The sequence below is a fragment of the Drosophila yakuba genome, chromosome 4 (assembly GCF_016746365.2).
Source record: "Drosophila yakuba strain Tai18E2 chromosome 4, Prin_Dyak_Tai18E2_2.1, whole genome shotgun sequence".
NCBI lineage: Eukaryota > Metazoa > Arthropoda > Insecta > Diptera > Drosophilidae > Drosophila > Drosophila yakuba.
Genome location: NC_052531.2, coordinates 936922 through 952598, shown reverse-complemented (window position 1 = coordinate 952598; position 15677 = coordinate 936922). Strand labels below are relative to the sequence as shown.

Below are 15677 nucleotides of genomic sequence, written 5' to 3'. Positions count from 1 at the left end.
TCTGTATACCTCAAATCTATATATGTATATATAAAAAATTAAATAAACTTCCTATTATGTATTTCGGGGATACATGTATACACCGCACTTTCTACAAAAAGAATTAAGGGCACAGTACGCTTTTCTCCTATGGAAAATGCGAATGCTAAAATAAGATGGGTGTAGGTGTAATTGGTCGAGGCCGCTTTTTACTTTTATGAGGCCCAACAGAGACAGCGCTAATACCATGAATGGCGTAAAGAGGACAGGCCAACAGTAACGAATATTTGAATCCCACCCTGAGAGCTCTTGATCTTTTCGACCAATGAAAAGCGCTAGGGTATGGTAAGGCGTGGCCTACATCGCGTTTGTGCTACTTGCACCCTAATGGCCAAGCCCTCAGCCATTTTAGCCCGACTCAGACATAGTTTGAGCACCGCGTCGACCGCACGTTCCTGATTTTTACCAAAATTTCGCTTGATGAAGCCATAAGAAGATCGCCAATGCTGCGGCTCACATCGAAGCCAGTGTATGTTCGTGTTCATTACATTTGTGCTATTATCGTGTTTTTATGAATAGTTACAGTTTCCCATTTAGTGGCAGTGATAAGCAGTTATTGCCCAAAATAATTATTAATAAATATACTAGAAATGGAATGACAGTTGCAGTCACGATTTACTTATACAGTTGGATACAGGTAAATCGTAAGTTCAGGCGGTATATATATATACATACATATACCTAATTTATACCTAAATATTATTAAGTACAGAAGTCCCAAACCTAACAAATACATATCTTATTTATAAATATTAATTGTAAAATAACAAGTGTTGTCATCATATCCGGCAGTGATTTATTCAAATCCACTTGCGTTTATATTATTTTAGTAAGTACTCTTCGGTCCCAGAAATCGCTTTCAACCGGATTAAAATAACAAGAGGAGTCCAGATTCTTGACTGCGATATACCCGACAAAATTAAACAACCATTATTTTTCACAAGTGTGGCTACTTTAAAAGTGAAGAAGTACTTTATAAAGTTTTTATGTATGTATAAATTATAAGTTTTGGCTATTCGAGTGAGCATGACAAAAATATTTTACAACTTAATGGCTTAATTACATATATATATATACGTATATAAGCACTTTATACGGTCGGAAAAACTGTCTTATATTTTTAATACCCCTTTACTCTACAAGTAACGGCCTTAACTACTTAGATCGGACGACTCTATCAAATAATTAGCCACACAGGAAGTTCCTGGCAACCTTGTAATTATTTGCTAGTCTGAAAAAATGTTTATATATATATATTTATCAAAATTTTTTCGGTTTCTTTTTAGCGAGTCTTTAGAAGCATTTTTATGAACATTTATTTTGTAACTTTATGTCTCTTTGAGCCAAAGGATATTGGATGCTTGGTGACAATTATACTATTTTGTGGGCCACGACCAATTATTAAATTTTTTAAGGACAAGGGCGTGCTTGGTAATATAAAAAAGGTGGCCAAGTGAATTTGATGATACATATAAGTACCAAAACCTTATACATTTCGGTAGTCCATCCGATTCCAAACCTATGGATCACCGGTTTGGAGTTCGCGTTATGGATTTCAATCGGGTCGCATTGAATCGATTAAAAACAAGAGAGAACGCTATAGTCGAGTTCCCCGACTATCTGATACCCGTTACTCAGCTAGTGGATGTGCGAAGGACAGTTTTTGGCGGTTTGTGGGCGTTAGAGTGGGCGTGGCCAAAAGTTTTTTTGCAAATCGATAGAATATTACAAGACCAATACAAAAATGAAAAAATATCAAAACATTTTTCAAAAGTGTGGGCGTTAGAGTGGGCGTGGCAAAAAGTTTTTTGGGAAATCGATAAAAATGTACAAGACTAATACAAAAATGAAAAAATATCAAAACCTTCTTCAAAAGTGTGGGCGTGGCAGTTTTGGGCGGTTTGTGGGCGTTAGAGTGGGCGTGGCAACATGAATCGACAAGCTTGCGCTGCTTCTATGTCTCTGGAGTCTGTATGCTTAATCTCAACTTTCTAGCTTTTGTAGTTCCTGAGATCTCAGCGTTCATACGGACGGACAGACGGACGGACAGACGGACATGGCCAGATCGACTCGGCTATTGATCCTGATCAAGAATATATATACTTTATATGGCCGGAAACGTTTCCTTCTGCCTGTTACATATTTTTCAACGAATCTAGTATACCCTTTTACTCTACGAGTAACGGGTATAAAAACTTACCGTTTGCTTCACAGCGCGTATATTGGGATGCAATACCTCTTTATTCCAGTAGCCTATTGTTATTTAACCTAGCTCCACTAGCTAACCGTAAAACGATGATTGGAACAATAGGTTTATGTATTCTTATTCGTGGTGAAGTTGATAGCCCAGAATTGGTTAGTCGCCCAAACTTCCCTTTTCAAGCAGATTCACTAGAGATTACGAAAAACTAATTTTAATCATTGTTGATTTAACTATTAGTGGCATGACACCTACAGAGTATTATGTTCTGACTATATTAGACATTATCCTATTATGTCGAATCGCTTCTTAAAGCGATCAATACTTTCTTAACACATAATTAGATCCTACTTATATTTAAATATTTTCTCGTTTTTAACTGTTTCGTTTATCGCTTTTATCTTTTCGCGAATCGAGCAGTACGATACACAGCAGCGCCCCTCGGTCGGTGGGGCGGGTGGTTGTCCGTGACGCGCGTTAAAAAACAAAATGATATACCAATCTCCGTTAATATCGAGTTTTATATTTTATTGAATAAGATCATTCAAAATGAGTAAAAACGTCTCATCACTTGAAAAGTGACGTAAAAAGGAGTACTTATTAACAGCCATTAACAGTAAGTGCCATTGATTGAAAATGTGTTCAGCTTTGGCAACCCCATAAACCTCACAGTAAGATAAACATATAGTCGTAATAAGAGCCTCTTGCATCACCTGAGGAACTGATTTATATGTGGGATATTCAATTAATTACTTTACAAACAAAGTCTAAAAAGTATACTGGGCCCAAACCAAAACCAAACAAGAGAGAACGCTATTGTCGATTTTTCAGACTATCAGATAACCGTTACTTGGTAGATGTGCGAACGATAAGTTTCAACATTTTCTGGAATATCGGTAAAAATTAAAATAAACAAGAGAAAACGTTATAGTCGAGTTGCCGACTATCTGATACCCGTTACTCAGCTATTAGAAGTGCAAAGGAGAGACTTCAACAGTAACAGATTTTGGTGGTTTGTGGGCATTAGAGTGGGCGTGGCAAAAATTTACAAGACTACCAAAAAAAATATCAAAACATTTTTCAAAAGTGTGGCAGTTTTGGTCGGTTTGTAGGCGTTAGGGTGGGCATTGCAAAAATTTTCTAGCCAAATCTAAAGAAATTTACATGATAAATAAAAAAATATCAAAACTTTTTCAAAAGAGTGGACGTGGCAGCTTTGGTCGGTTTGTGGGCGTGGCAAAAAGTTTTTCTGCAGATCGATAAAATATTACAATACTAATAAAAAAATATATAAGCATTTGTCAAAAGTGTGGGCGTGGCAACATGGGTCAACAAACTTGTGCTGCGTTTTTGTCTCTGGATTCTGCATGCTTAACCTCAACTTTCTAGCTTGTATAGTTCCTGAGATCTCGACGTTCATACGGAAAGAGAGACTGACGGACGGACATTGCCAGATCGATTCAGCTGTTGATCCTGATCAAGAATATATGTACTTCATATGGTCGGAAACGCTTCCTTCTGCCTGTTACATACTTTTCAACGATTCTAGTATACCCTTTTACTCTACGATTAACGGGTATAAACATTGCGCTGGTCGTGGGCGTGGCATAAAGTTTTTTTCCATATCGATAGAAATTTACAAGACTAATAAAAGGTCAAAACATTTTTTAAAAGTGTGGCACTTTTGGGCAGTTTATGGCCGTGGCAACATTTGGAAACGAGCTTGCGCTGCGTCTATGCCTGAACTCTGCATGCTAAATCTCACTTTTTAGCTTTAATGGTTCTTAAGTGAGGTTTCCAAATATTGACACTAGCGCCCACAAACCGCACGAAACTGACACGTCCACACTTAAAAAAAATGTTTTCACAATTTTTATAGTCTTATAAATTTTTATCGATTTAATTTTTTTTTTACACAATTTTTACCGATATTTCAGAAAATGTTGACATTTCTCGTTCGCATTGCTACTCGCTGAGTAACGGGTGTCTGGTAGTCGGGGAACTCGACTGGAGCATTATTACGTGCTTGTATTATACCAGTTACTCGTAAAAAAAAAGATTATAACAAATTTGTTGAAAAGTGTGAAACAGGTAAAAAGTATATATTTTCTTGTCCGTTCGTATAAGCGCCTCGATATCAGGAATTCAGATAGAAGGTTGACATTTAAGAGATATACAGGCATGCTCCGGTAATCGAATTTGTAAGATTTTTACGATTTCGATTTGAAATCGTAAAATTGGTGCTCCGGTTTTCGAAATCGTAAGAATTTTTCGATTTGTAAAACGGGCACTTTTGTCTGGCTGAAATGAAAAGCAAATGCCTTTTTTTTATATCAAATCAGATCTTATTTACTAAGGGAAAAAAATATTTATCTCAGTGGTCTATTGATGGTAATTCTACATCCCCACAAAATCATTCTGCCACTTAGTTATTTTATAAAAAATATATTACTGACCCCACCTCAGATTTGACAAACAAAATGTTGCCGTCGTCAACAACAATTTACGATTTGGTACGGGGTCGATAAGTACGTCGCCAAAAGCTATCGCGAAGGTTCGTTCGTGGAACAAATCAGGCAGATAAAAATACTTATAAAATATAAAAGAATTCGTTAATTAATTTAAAAGAGGGCCAAAAGTGTTATTTGTAAATAATGCTATTTAATTTAATTACTTAAATGGTCAAAGTGCAGTGAAATATTGCGAGCATCGAAATTAAATCTGTGAAAAAGGTGGCAGCTCCAGATTTTCTCAAGCCCTCCAATAAACGCAAGTTTATTTTCTTAAATTTTTATTTTCATTTTATTATATTTAAACCTGTTACTCGTAAAGTAAAAGAGTGTACTAAATTCGTTGGAAAGTGTGTAACAGGCAGAAGGAAGCGTTTCCGACCATATAAAGTATATATATTCTTGATCAGGATCAATAGCCGAGTCGATCTGGCCATGTCCGTCTGTCCGTCCGTCTGTCCGTCTGTCCGTCCGTATGAACGTCGAGATCTCGGGAACTACTAAAGCTAGAAAGTTGAGATTAAGCATACAAACTCCAGGGACATAGAAGCAGCGCAAGTTTATCGATTCATGTTGCCACGCCCACTCTAACGCCCTCAAACCGCCCAAAACTGCCACGCCCACACTTTTGAATAATGTTTTGAAATTTTTTCATTTTTGTATTAGTCTTGTAATTTTCTATCTATTTACCAAAAAACTTTTTGCCACGCCCACACTTTTGAAAAATGGTTTGATATTTTTTCATTTTTATATTGGTCTTGTAAATTTCTATCGATTTGCCAAGAAACGTTCTGTCACGCCCACTATAACGCCTACAAACCGCCAAAAACTGTGTTTAAGACTCTCCTTCTCCCTTCCACTAGCTGAGTAACGGGTATCAGATAGTCGGGGAACTCGACTATAGCGTTCTCTCTTGTTGTTTATTTTATTTTGTTTTTATATAATAGTGTCCATCGTAGACTGCTGTTACAGTGACATTTATAAAAGTTTTTTATAGTAGAAAGTACTAAAAAAAACAAGAGAGAACGCTATAGTCGAGTTCCTCGACTATCTGATACCCGTTACTCAGCTAGTGTAAGTGCGAAGGACAGTTTTTGGCGGTTTGTGGGCGTTAGAGTGGGCGTGGCAAAAAGATTTTTTGCAAATCGATAGAAATTTTCAAGACCAATACAAAAATGAAAAAATATTAAAACATTTTTCAAAAGTGTGGGCGTGGCAGTTTTGGGCGGTTTGTGGGCGTTAGAGTGGGCGTGGCAAAAAGTTTTTTTGCAAATCGATAGAAGTTTACAAGACCAATACAAAAATGAAAAAATATTAAAACATTTTTCAAAAGTGTGGGCGTCGCAGTTTTGGGCGGTTTGTGGGCGTTAGAGTGGGCGTGGCAACATGAATCGACAAACTTGCGCTGCGTCTATGTCTCTGGAGTCTGTGTGCTTAGTCTCAACTTTCTAGCTTTTGTAGTTCCTGAGATCTCGACGTTCATACGGACAGACAGACGGACAGACGGACGGACAGACGGACATGGCCAAATCGACTCGGCTATTGATCCTGATCAAGAATATATATACTTTATATGGTCGGAAACGCTTCCTTCTGCCTGTTACATACTTTGAATCTAGTATACCCTTTTACTCTACGAGTAACGGGTATAATAATAAAAATAAATGTATTATTAAACCTACGAAAATTTTCATGAATGAACAAATACAAAAAATGTAAGTAATGGAATAGTTTAAATATTATTACGTCAATATATTTGCGCCACAGAAAGGGTATGAGTATAATAGCCGTTCACGAGTTATTTATCTTAAACAATGCTTTTTAGATTTATTTTAAAAAGTCAAGAGAAGTGATCACGGGCCATTTCAATGTAGGCTTGTCCTAATGGCCATCCAATTTTCTGAACGTCGAAATTTTGCGAACTTTAAAAGTGAAAAAATTATAGTAAAGCGTGCAGATCATACGCTGTTCAGAACATTGCCACGTCCACTCTGAAAACAAACAAAACTCGCCCTGACCGGGACACACCATTCGAAAAAGTTAATTTTATTTTAATTTAATCATTTGTTTTGCAATTTTCTGGGTCAATAACATTTTTGCCACTAACTTACTTTTCTCTTTTTTTATATTAATAACATGTTAAAAGTTATTTTAGTTCATCTAAAAAAATGAATAAAAATATCGACCATTTTGGACAAATGTCTCGAAAACATTTAACATAATAAAAAAAGAAGTCGCATTGGTCGGTTGCTTCCAGTTTAGTTGCCACTTTTTTGTGCTAAAACGTTTTACATTTGAGGCAAGTTTTTTGTCAACTCGATTTTTCTGCCTAATAAATGGAGAAGTACCAATCTTAAGGCTATTCTTTTTGTAAAACAACGTTACGTCTCATGACGCAATGAAATGTTAAAATAAATATTCGTAAGGCGAAAAGTGAATTAAATTATTTTCCAACCAAAATCCAAAATCATTTATAACGTCGTTTAGTTGGAAAATCAAACGCGCCTAAAATTGTTACACACATCCATCCTGGTTAGAGCATAAGGCTCCCATGCCCACGTGACGGGTGTCTGATAGTCGACGAACTACACTATATATATACTCTCTTTTTTTCTTTTATCTGGTTGCCTGTTTAAATATAAAAAACTTCTTTTAATAGGAAAACTATTTTTGTTTATTTTAAACAGGTCAAATTGGATGGTCTTCGATGGTGTCACCTGTGTCATTTTAGTGTGAATATAAAGTAGCAAATGGCGCACTCTGACATATGTGCTTCACAGGCGACCAAAGCCAACCAGGAACAGGGAACGTCTTCAAGCGACAGCAATGTGCCAAAGCAATCCTTGCCCACCATCTACCCACTTGGAACGACAAGAACTTCACAAGCTCAATCAACGACGATGACTCTGGAACAATACCGCCTCCAGCTGTATAACTATGCCCTCAATATTGAACGACTACGCTGCCCCCAATATGGTGGGACGGGTGGCAGTGGAGCTAGTGCTCCTTGGTTGCATTTAAGTCCCTACGCACCCCATGGCTCAGGCAATTTAGCATCAGTTAACCGAATGTCCGCTCTTTCAACAATTTCCCTCTTTCCACAAACGCAACGTATTTTTCAACCCGAGGAGCCGAAACCGCAACACAGCTATATTGGTTTGATAGCCATGGCCATATTGAGCTCAACTGATATGAAGTTGGTCCTCTCAGATATTTATCAATATATTTTGGATAATTATCCTTACTTTAGAAGTCGGGGCCCGGGCTGGAGAAACTCCATTAGGCACAATCTCTCGCTAAATGATTGTTTTATCAAATCTGGCCGAAGTGCAAATGGCAAGGGCCACTACTGGGCAATACATCCAGCCAACATGGATGATTTTCGCAAAGGGGATTTTAGACGACGCAAAGCGCAGCGTAAGGTCCGAAAGCATATGGGTCTTTCGGTGGATGATGCCAGTACTGACTCGCCCAGCCCGCCGCCGTTGGATCTTACAACTCCACCTCCACCGAGTTCTCAGTCCGCACTGCAACTACCTGTCCTGGGTTATCCATACCACCAGCATTATATCGACCAATTCTTTAACCGGAGCTCAGCACTTGGTATGACGCAGTATTCCCCCCCAGATCCATCCATGTTAATGCAACGAGAACAGGTTAACCACCTGGATCAGACAATCCAATCAGCTCAGCTTCAGCAGCAACATGCCCATCATCAGCACATTGCCTATATCAACTCCACCACGACAACAACAATCGCGAATATGTTTTCGCAGACACGGAAGCGCCAATTTGACGTGGCTTCACTACTGGCACCCGATGTCCAAATCGTTGATATTGTCTCTGAAGACCAAAAGTCCTCAGTTACACCAACCACTTCGGCAAGGACAACGACTCAAACTCATCATACAGTCATTACCAAACAAACTATTCACCGCGAAGTTGTTTTGGAATTAGAGAAACCTGCGCCAGATACAGACATTGATACTGATATTGATGTAGAAGTTAACGTCGACGTGGTAGACGATAGCATTAATCCCGACCCTGATTCTTATGCGGATGCAGAAGAAAGGAAAAAAAAAAGAGGCAATTTGAAGCAAATATTTTCCATTGAGGACAATAACTCGTACCTAATCGATGGCAGGCTATCTTCATTTGATGCCGATCCCGATCATGATCCCGACCACGATCACGAAGAAATGGAACAGCACAACTTTTCAATTTCCAGCTCCGCAGCCAGGTCCTTGGGTAGCAGTAGTAGCCAACACGAGGAGTCTAGCTCACTAGAGGAATGTCCTATAGAAGAGTGCATTTTAGCGCCCCCAACTGCACTCATATCGTCAATACCGACTGCAAAACCATCAGCCCTGACAGTTCCCATTCCAGATGCATACATTGAACTCAACCATGTTGATCCACACAAGCTTAGTAGGTACTACGGGTCGTATATTGCCGCAGCTGCCCGACAAGCCAGTATGGATGTGTCAAATACTTCGCGGACTTCCTCTATTACACCACCTCCAAAAATCGAAATGGTCTCACAAAAGTAAAAGATATATTATTTGCACTTGTCTAAAAATATATAACAAACAATATTAAAAAGTGAACACCCACCCACCCACTCAAGTCCATACCATACCATTATATTTATTAAATAGTGTTCTTTCAATGTAGATTTATATTTAAACGATCATAAAAAATGTTAAACTATTGTTAAACTTCATGGATTGCAAAATAAATTTAGTGAATTATTACCATTTAAAATACTGTACATTTTAGTTACATTTTTAGTACTGTTCCAGTTCTAGTCATTCCAAGTCTTTATAAACCAACAAAATCTAAGTCTGATCTAACCAAGAAAAATGATCAATAAAGACTCTGCTTGATCTTATTTAAATAATATCTTTCAGTTTAATAATAAAAAACAATTCTCAAAAATGAATTTGTGGGTGGTATACTGGGAAAGGGTATACTGGGAAAGTTCCAGTATACAGGGTCACGTGAAAAAAATATTCACTTCATTTAGGTCTATTGAGTAGAGAGCGCAACTTTTGTTATTTTGTATCATATCCGCAAATGTTCAAAATGGTTTTGGTATGCCGATAGAAATCAGCAAGACAAATAATATAACAAAACAAGAGAGAACGCTATAGTCGAGTTCCCCGACTATCTGATACCCGTTACTCAGCTAGTGGAAGTGCGAAGGAGAGTCTTCAACACTGACAGTTTTTGGCGGTTTCTGAGCGTGCCAAAAAATTTTTTGGCAAATCCATAGAAATTTACAAGACCAATAGAAAAATGAAAAAATATCAAAACATTTTTGGGTGGTTTGTGGGCGTTAGAGTGGGCGTGGCAACATGAATCGACAAACTTGCGCTGCGTCTGTCCCTCTGGAGTCGGTGTGCTTAATCTCAGCTTTCTAGCTTTAGTAGTTCCTGAGATCTCAGCGTTCATACGGACGGACAGACAGACATGGCCAGATCGGCTCGGCTATTCATCCTGATCAAGAATATATATACTTTATATGGTCGGAAACGCTTCCTTCTGCCTGTTACATACTTTTCAACGAATCTAGTATACCCTTTTACTCTACGAGTAATGGGTATGATTTATTATCAAATTTTTTTAAAAGATGGGGCCTGGCAGTTTTGGGCAGTTTTTTATGAGGGCAAGAAGTGCCATCTATTGGTCATTTTTCAAACCCATTCCACTAGTTTTGTGACCTGCCACCATGGCTTATACACGTCGAGAGTTGCCATTCTGATTTCTACATATACGTAAGTTTTCTTTCATATGAAAACAGGATAGCATCACTTGACGTCCGTAGATGTTGAGAGGGCAACACCAACCATCATAACAATTCAGGATGGCAGTTGTGGAAATACTGCAAAAAATACCGACGATTACTGGGACAGATTGCAGACATATACAATTGTGAATACATAAAAGCTGGACTAAATAAAGCTGATATTATTAATGAGATGATCGCTGAGGATTAGCCTTAGATTAATTCGCGATAAGCTAATAGGCCTTTGGGGTTCTATATATTAATATATGTAAATATATATGCAATACATCTGGTGTACATATACATGACAACGTTTATACAATGGGTGTTGCCTCTGCTACATACTTATACCAAATTTTAAGGTACAAAACGTTATCGAATTTTTTAGTTCATGGACAATGTTATGTTTAAGTATCTAAACTCTGGGGGAAAGTTTATACAAAAATATATTAAAAGCTATATGAGCTGTAATACAATTTTTTAATACTTTATTTATGGATTTTAAAATGGTTTAATAAATCTTTCACTTCTAATTATAAATTTTAAAAGTGTTCTCTACTGTATGACAAGCTTTAACGATTCTTGCAAAATACTAAATTATCGAATTCAGCAAAGTGTTGAACCAATCTAAACTCCAACGAAATAAGCGAGCTCACGTACCGATTTTTAACAACATAAATATATGAGTAATCGATTTAAATTAAAATTCATATGTAGAAATCGGGATGGTAACAAAAGTACACTGTTTTCGAAACAACAAGATGAGATTAAACATGCGAATTTTAAGCACTTAGACGCAACGCAAGTATTTACCACGCCAACTCTAACGCCACTAAACCGTCCAAAACTAAAACACTTTCACAAACTATATTAATATTTGCCCACTATATTGCTTGTCTTGTCAATTTTGATACAAAAAAAAATGTTGGCCACGTCCGAAATCGCATTATTACAAAATCATGTACAAGCTATCACATGGTTTTTTTTTTTAAATATTCTGCGTTTTCGCTCGATCGTGTAGTTTCTTTTATAGGTATGATTTAAAGTAAATTTGTGGCAAAATTGGACGTGCGCGAGACTGTCAAACTTCAAAGCCGCGATTGGGCAACACGTTTTTAAAACAAATTCAAATTCTTTGGCCACGCCCCTCTTATTTTTGTTCGCTCTCTGCAAACAAAAAAGAGAACAACTTTGAAAAATTTTAAAATAAAGGAAGAAAAAGCACGTTTTAAGATTGCTCTTTAATGTTAAAATTTTACATACGTTCTCTTAATGTCCAAACTTAACACGTGGCTAACATGCAGTTAACAGATAACAGAATTGGTATGAATCAGTGACAATTGAGCATCGCTACACAGTGGTGGTAACATTCCACGTGCGCGGGTAAACTTATGCCGACTTTGAGTCGAAAACAAAATCAGAATGACTTTTGACTCAAATCTGCAATGTACTGATTGCGAAGTCGTACACAATGGATGCAACTCTTTTGCATGTGAATGCAGTGGACGTGCACCTGGCTTGTACACTCTGTTGTGCATTTGTGTTTAGTGCCAGCTACAAATAATACTAATTTCTCTACAAATTTAAAGGATACCGTCTCATGTAGTTCACATTTTCATTAATCCAAGTCAACGCCAAAAAAGGCAATCAAGCCCAAATACGCAGCACAGTGCAATACGAACTTTGCTTCTGATTAATAATTACACTTGCAAGCTCAATCTCCGAGCTCCAAAGGAAAAAGCATAATGCCGCATCGGTAAAGCCAAAGAAATTGGATAAGATACTGAGATGAACTCAAATAGTGTCTATGCACACAACGTAAATTATGAACTGGCAATGGGTTTGCTGGAAATCCATAGAAAATGGGAAAATGTATATCTTTAAGATCATCGCGAGGGGGGAGCCCGAATAATTGCCATGATCCAAAGTACCAATACGTTTACGTTTCTCGAAGTGTCGTGAGGCAAAAAGTCGGAACGCATTAAATGTGACGCAGGAAAATAAAGTGAATTTTCGAAGTGCCATAATATAATATATATAGATATACGCATCATATTTATATATATTTGTTCTATAAATATCATTAACTTGCCCACGGCCGATTATGCAGTCCTTGATGCGCCTAGTCAAATGAGTACGACTCAAAAATATCTTATCTCAGACGTAAGAAAAGGTGAGTATACTATTTTCCCTCGCAGTGGCACTATTCGAACTCACTATACGACAGTCGTAAATGATTTCCTCTAGCACAAATTTTGCATTGTTCCTTCCTCAAAAAAACTGAGATCTTAGGCCCGTGGCTCTGCCAGCTTGCCCGCATCATCATCATCGCAGTTTCTTCTGCCGGTTGCTGCTCTAAACAAGCATTGGTCGCGACAGGTGCATTGCCACGCGAGAATATCTTTCGGGAGGGGGAAGAGGAAGGGAAGGGAGGTCCAAGGCAAAGATCGGAACTGGAATCAAAATTCGAGTTGGTCACAGAAGGGTCGGAGAATGGGAGGAATACTTCATGAGTAGCTGGCTCGGAGAAGTTGGGGATCGTATATAAGATGGCTCAGAGTGGACTGGTTTTTGAGATCGCATGTGCATGTATATTCGTATCCGTATTCGAATGGGGACATAAACGAAGTCGGAGATATATTAAAGTATTTTATTGCGGACTTACAAATCCTGTACATACAAATAATTGCATTTCTACATTTCTGTTTTTCGAAATATAGGCTCCCGTTCAGTTTTGATTTGCGCGTAAGGTTGCATTTGGCACTAATGATATTGGTATTGAATATCTTACACTATTGTTCTTGTCGAGCTATTGCTTTTGCTTCTGTTGCCGCTTTCCGATTGTCTGTTGGAATTGTCCCTCTAGATCGCCATAAATTCTAGAACCCATAAGAACAGAAAGCAGCCGTTGCATGCTCAGCGCTTTTAACAGGCTACTCGGTTACATCAAAGAAACAATCAAATGCAAGACAATGATTAAAGCCCCACCACTGTGGTTCAGGAAAATAAGGATAGGCGCGAATCTATCGAAATAAGCGCAATGTTGATTATCGAACCGTGACATCTTTTCCCGAGAGTTCAGATATATAAGTCATGATTTAGGTGCTGGTGAAGCAAATTGATTTAGACTGGTGTATATCAGTTTCCTTTTTGTTCCAAAGGCGGTTAAAAAATCACGGCAGTGTGGATTTAATTAAATTCCAGAATTTAAGAAAAAGCCTGTTTATAGTATATTACAAATTTTCTTTTTCTTTTATTTCCGATTTCCTTATAAGTGCACTTAGTAGGGGAGAAAAAAATCTTAAATGTTAGGGTAGGCCTCGGCATCGAACAGTTCATTCAATTCATTAATGATGTTTGCTTCAGCTTTGTACGGTTCGTAGCTTACACTTCACAGTACTGTATGTTTTTAAGTACTCGTTATCAATTGCGGCAATTCATATATGTAATAGTTTTTTATTCGCAGAAATACTGCATGCACTTTTAAAAGATCCACAGCGCTTACCCATTTGCACGCACGATCATTAACTTCAACTTGAGGAGTACGTACGGGGGCAACATGACAGGTTGTTTATCCAGTTCTGCCTGAGAGATCTGGCAAAACTGGCCCACAGAAAAATTAGCAACAACGAACTAAACAAGAAAAAAAGCTGGCGTTTGGGACCGAAGCTTGAAATACACTTGTAGTATGTTTCGCTCGTATAAGCATCCTCTCATAATAATTAGATCAAATATGTAGTATATGATCATGCCATTTGGGACCAGACTACCAGTCAGATATTGTATACAGTTGTCTCTGCTACGAGTAAAACAATATAAATGAACTATTTGTGTCTTTTCTAGTTGTTTTTTAAATGTAACTACATATTAAATGAGTTTAAAATTAAATGTAAAAAAATACTATTAATATTGTTGTTTCCTAAACAACATAACTCAGTGCTTCAATAGGATCTAATTTAAAAAGTATGTTCATAAAAGCTTACAAATAAATTCCATCCTTGCAAACATGCTTTTACGCAAGTGCCTAGATTTTGCAAAACTCTGTCTATTAAGAAAATGCAGAGAAAAACATGTTTTGAGTTAAATAGATAAAGCCCGAGTCCACATAGCCATGCCGCAAATAGCGTCGATCCGCCGGGACGACATAAGACGACAGTTGGCGGGAATGCAGCATGAAAACTAGTTGTATAGTTGACGCTAATGCTGTTGCTTTTTTACGTCGATGGTCGAAATAACCACAACCAAGTCGAAATATCAACAGGTGAATGCGAATCCAAGAAATCAATAAAAATAAAACAGGAAATATGTGCTAGCCGGACCGATGATGAGAAGGCAGATTTCTAACTGAACTGAGTAAATAAAGCACAACAATCCGGGGTGCCTTAGTTGTTTAGATATCATTGTTATTACCCATATATATCGTATCATATATATAAAACAACAAAAATTAATACTGCACGTTAATCGTTTAGTAAGAATAAGAAGAAAGCACTTTTGACAAAAAAAAAAAATATATTTGTATAAGTTTGTTATATATGCCCGTCTGTCTGTATAATCAATATGATCCGAAACCTTTAGCGCTAGAGAATTATTAAGTTTATGCTATCGCAATGCAATGTTTGATCGTCACGATCACTGTACTTTCAGAACTGCAAAAGCAGGCAATTAGACTACTGTAGCTAGTTTATATTTTATAAAAATACTTTACAGTATCATATACTATAACATCCAGCTAAGAAGGGTTTACGTATAAGATATTCCCCGATTCAAAATATTATTGTATTATTATATTATCTATTAACTAAAGAAGATTTTCATATATATTTCACACCACGATAAGCCGGGTCATGGTCTTTGGTACGGCTAAAGTTAAGATTAATGGTCAAAGATCAGCCTGCTGTCTAATATAGCCGTTTTACAACTGCTACCTATTTGGAAATCCTCTTGAATAAGTAATTATTTGGAATTGCTAAGGTTTTGAACAACTCTAAAAAACTTGTGTCACAGGCAATTTTAATTTTAACAAATTTAAGTCAATTTCTGGGTATCTGATAGTCAAGAATATCGACGATACAGACCAGATGCTTGACCAGATGATGTCAACGGTAACATCTTAAATACAATAAAGACAATACGACAA

At 37.3% G+C, this 15677-nt stretch overlaps 2 protein-coding genes across 4 annotated transcripts in view; both read left to right on the top strand.

Moving 5' to 3' along the window:
- The first annotated feature begins 396 nt into the window (after positions 1-396).
- Positions 397-9646, top strand: LOC6523747 (forkhead box protein A2-A). Of its 3 annotated transcripts, none has more exons than XM_039377048.1 (2): positions 397-508; positions 7437-9646. In XM_039377048.1, exon 2 carries the CDS (start codon positions 7500-7502, stop codon positions 9297-9299), a length of 1800 nt encoding a protein of 599 aa, XP_039232982.1. In that variant the 5' UTR covers positions 397-508; positions 7437-7499; the 3' UTR covers positions 9300-9646. The 3 variants fall into 3 exon arrangements, with proteins under 3 accessions (XP_039232982.1, XP_002099622.1, XP_039232981.1); XM_002099586.3 differs by having other exon boundaries at positions 403-676; XM_039377047.1 differs by having other exon boundaries at positions 403-683.
- A 2234-nt stretch (positions 9647-11880) lies between these two features.
- The window catches only part of LOC6523746 (transcription factor SOX-6), a 37892-nt gene continuing 34095 nt past the window's right edge, over positions 11881-15677 (top strand). Inside the window, exon 1 of the mRNA XM_039376957.2 lies at positions 11881-12710. The gene's annotated coding sequence lies outside the window, so the exon portion shown is untranslated. The remainder of the gene's footprint in view (positions 12711-15677) is intronic.

Bases quoted from the DNA above. Each gene is read 5' to 3' on its own strand.
- LOC6523747 (XM_039377048.1), top strand. From the start codon at position 7,500: ATGGCGCACTCTGACATATGTGCTTCACAGGCGACCAAAGCCAACCAG.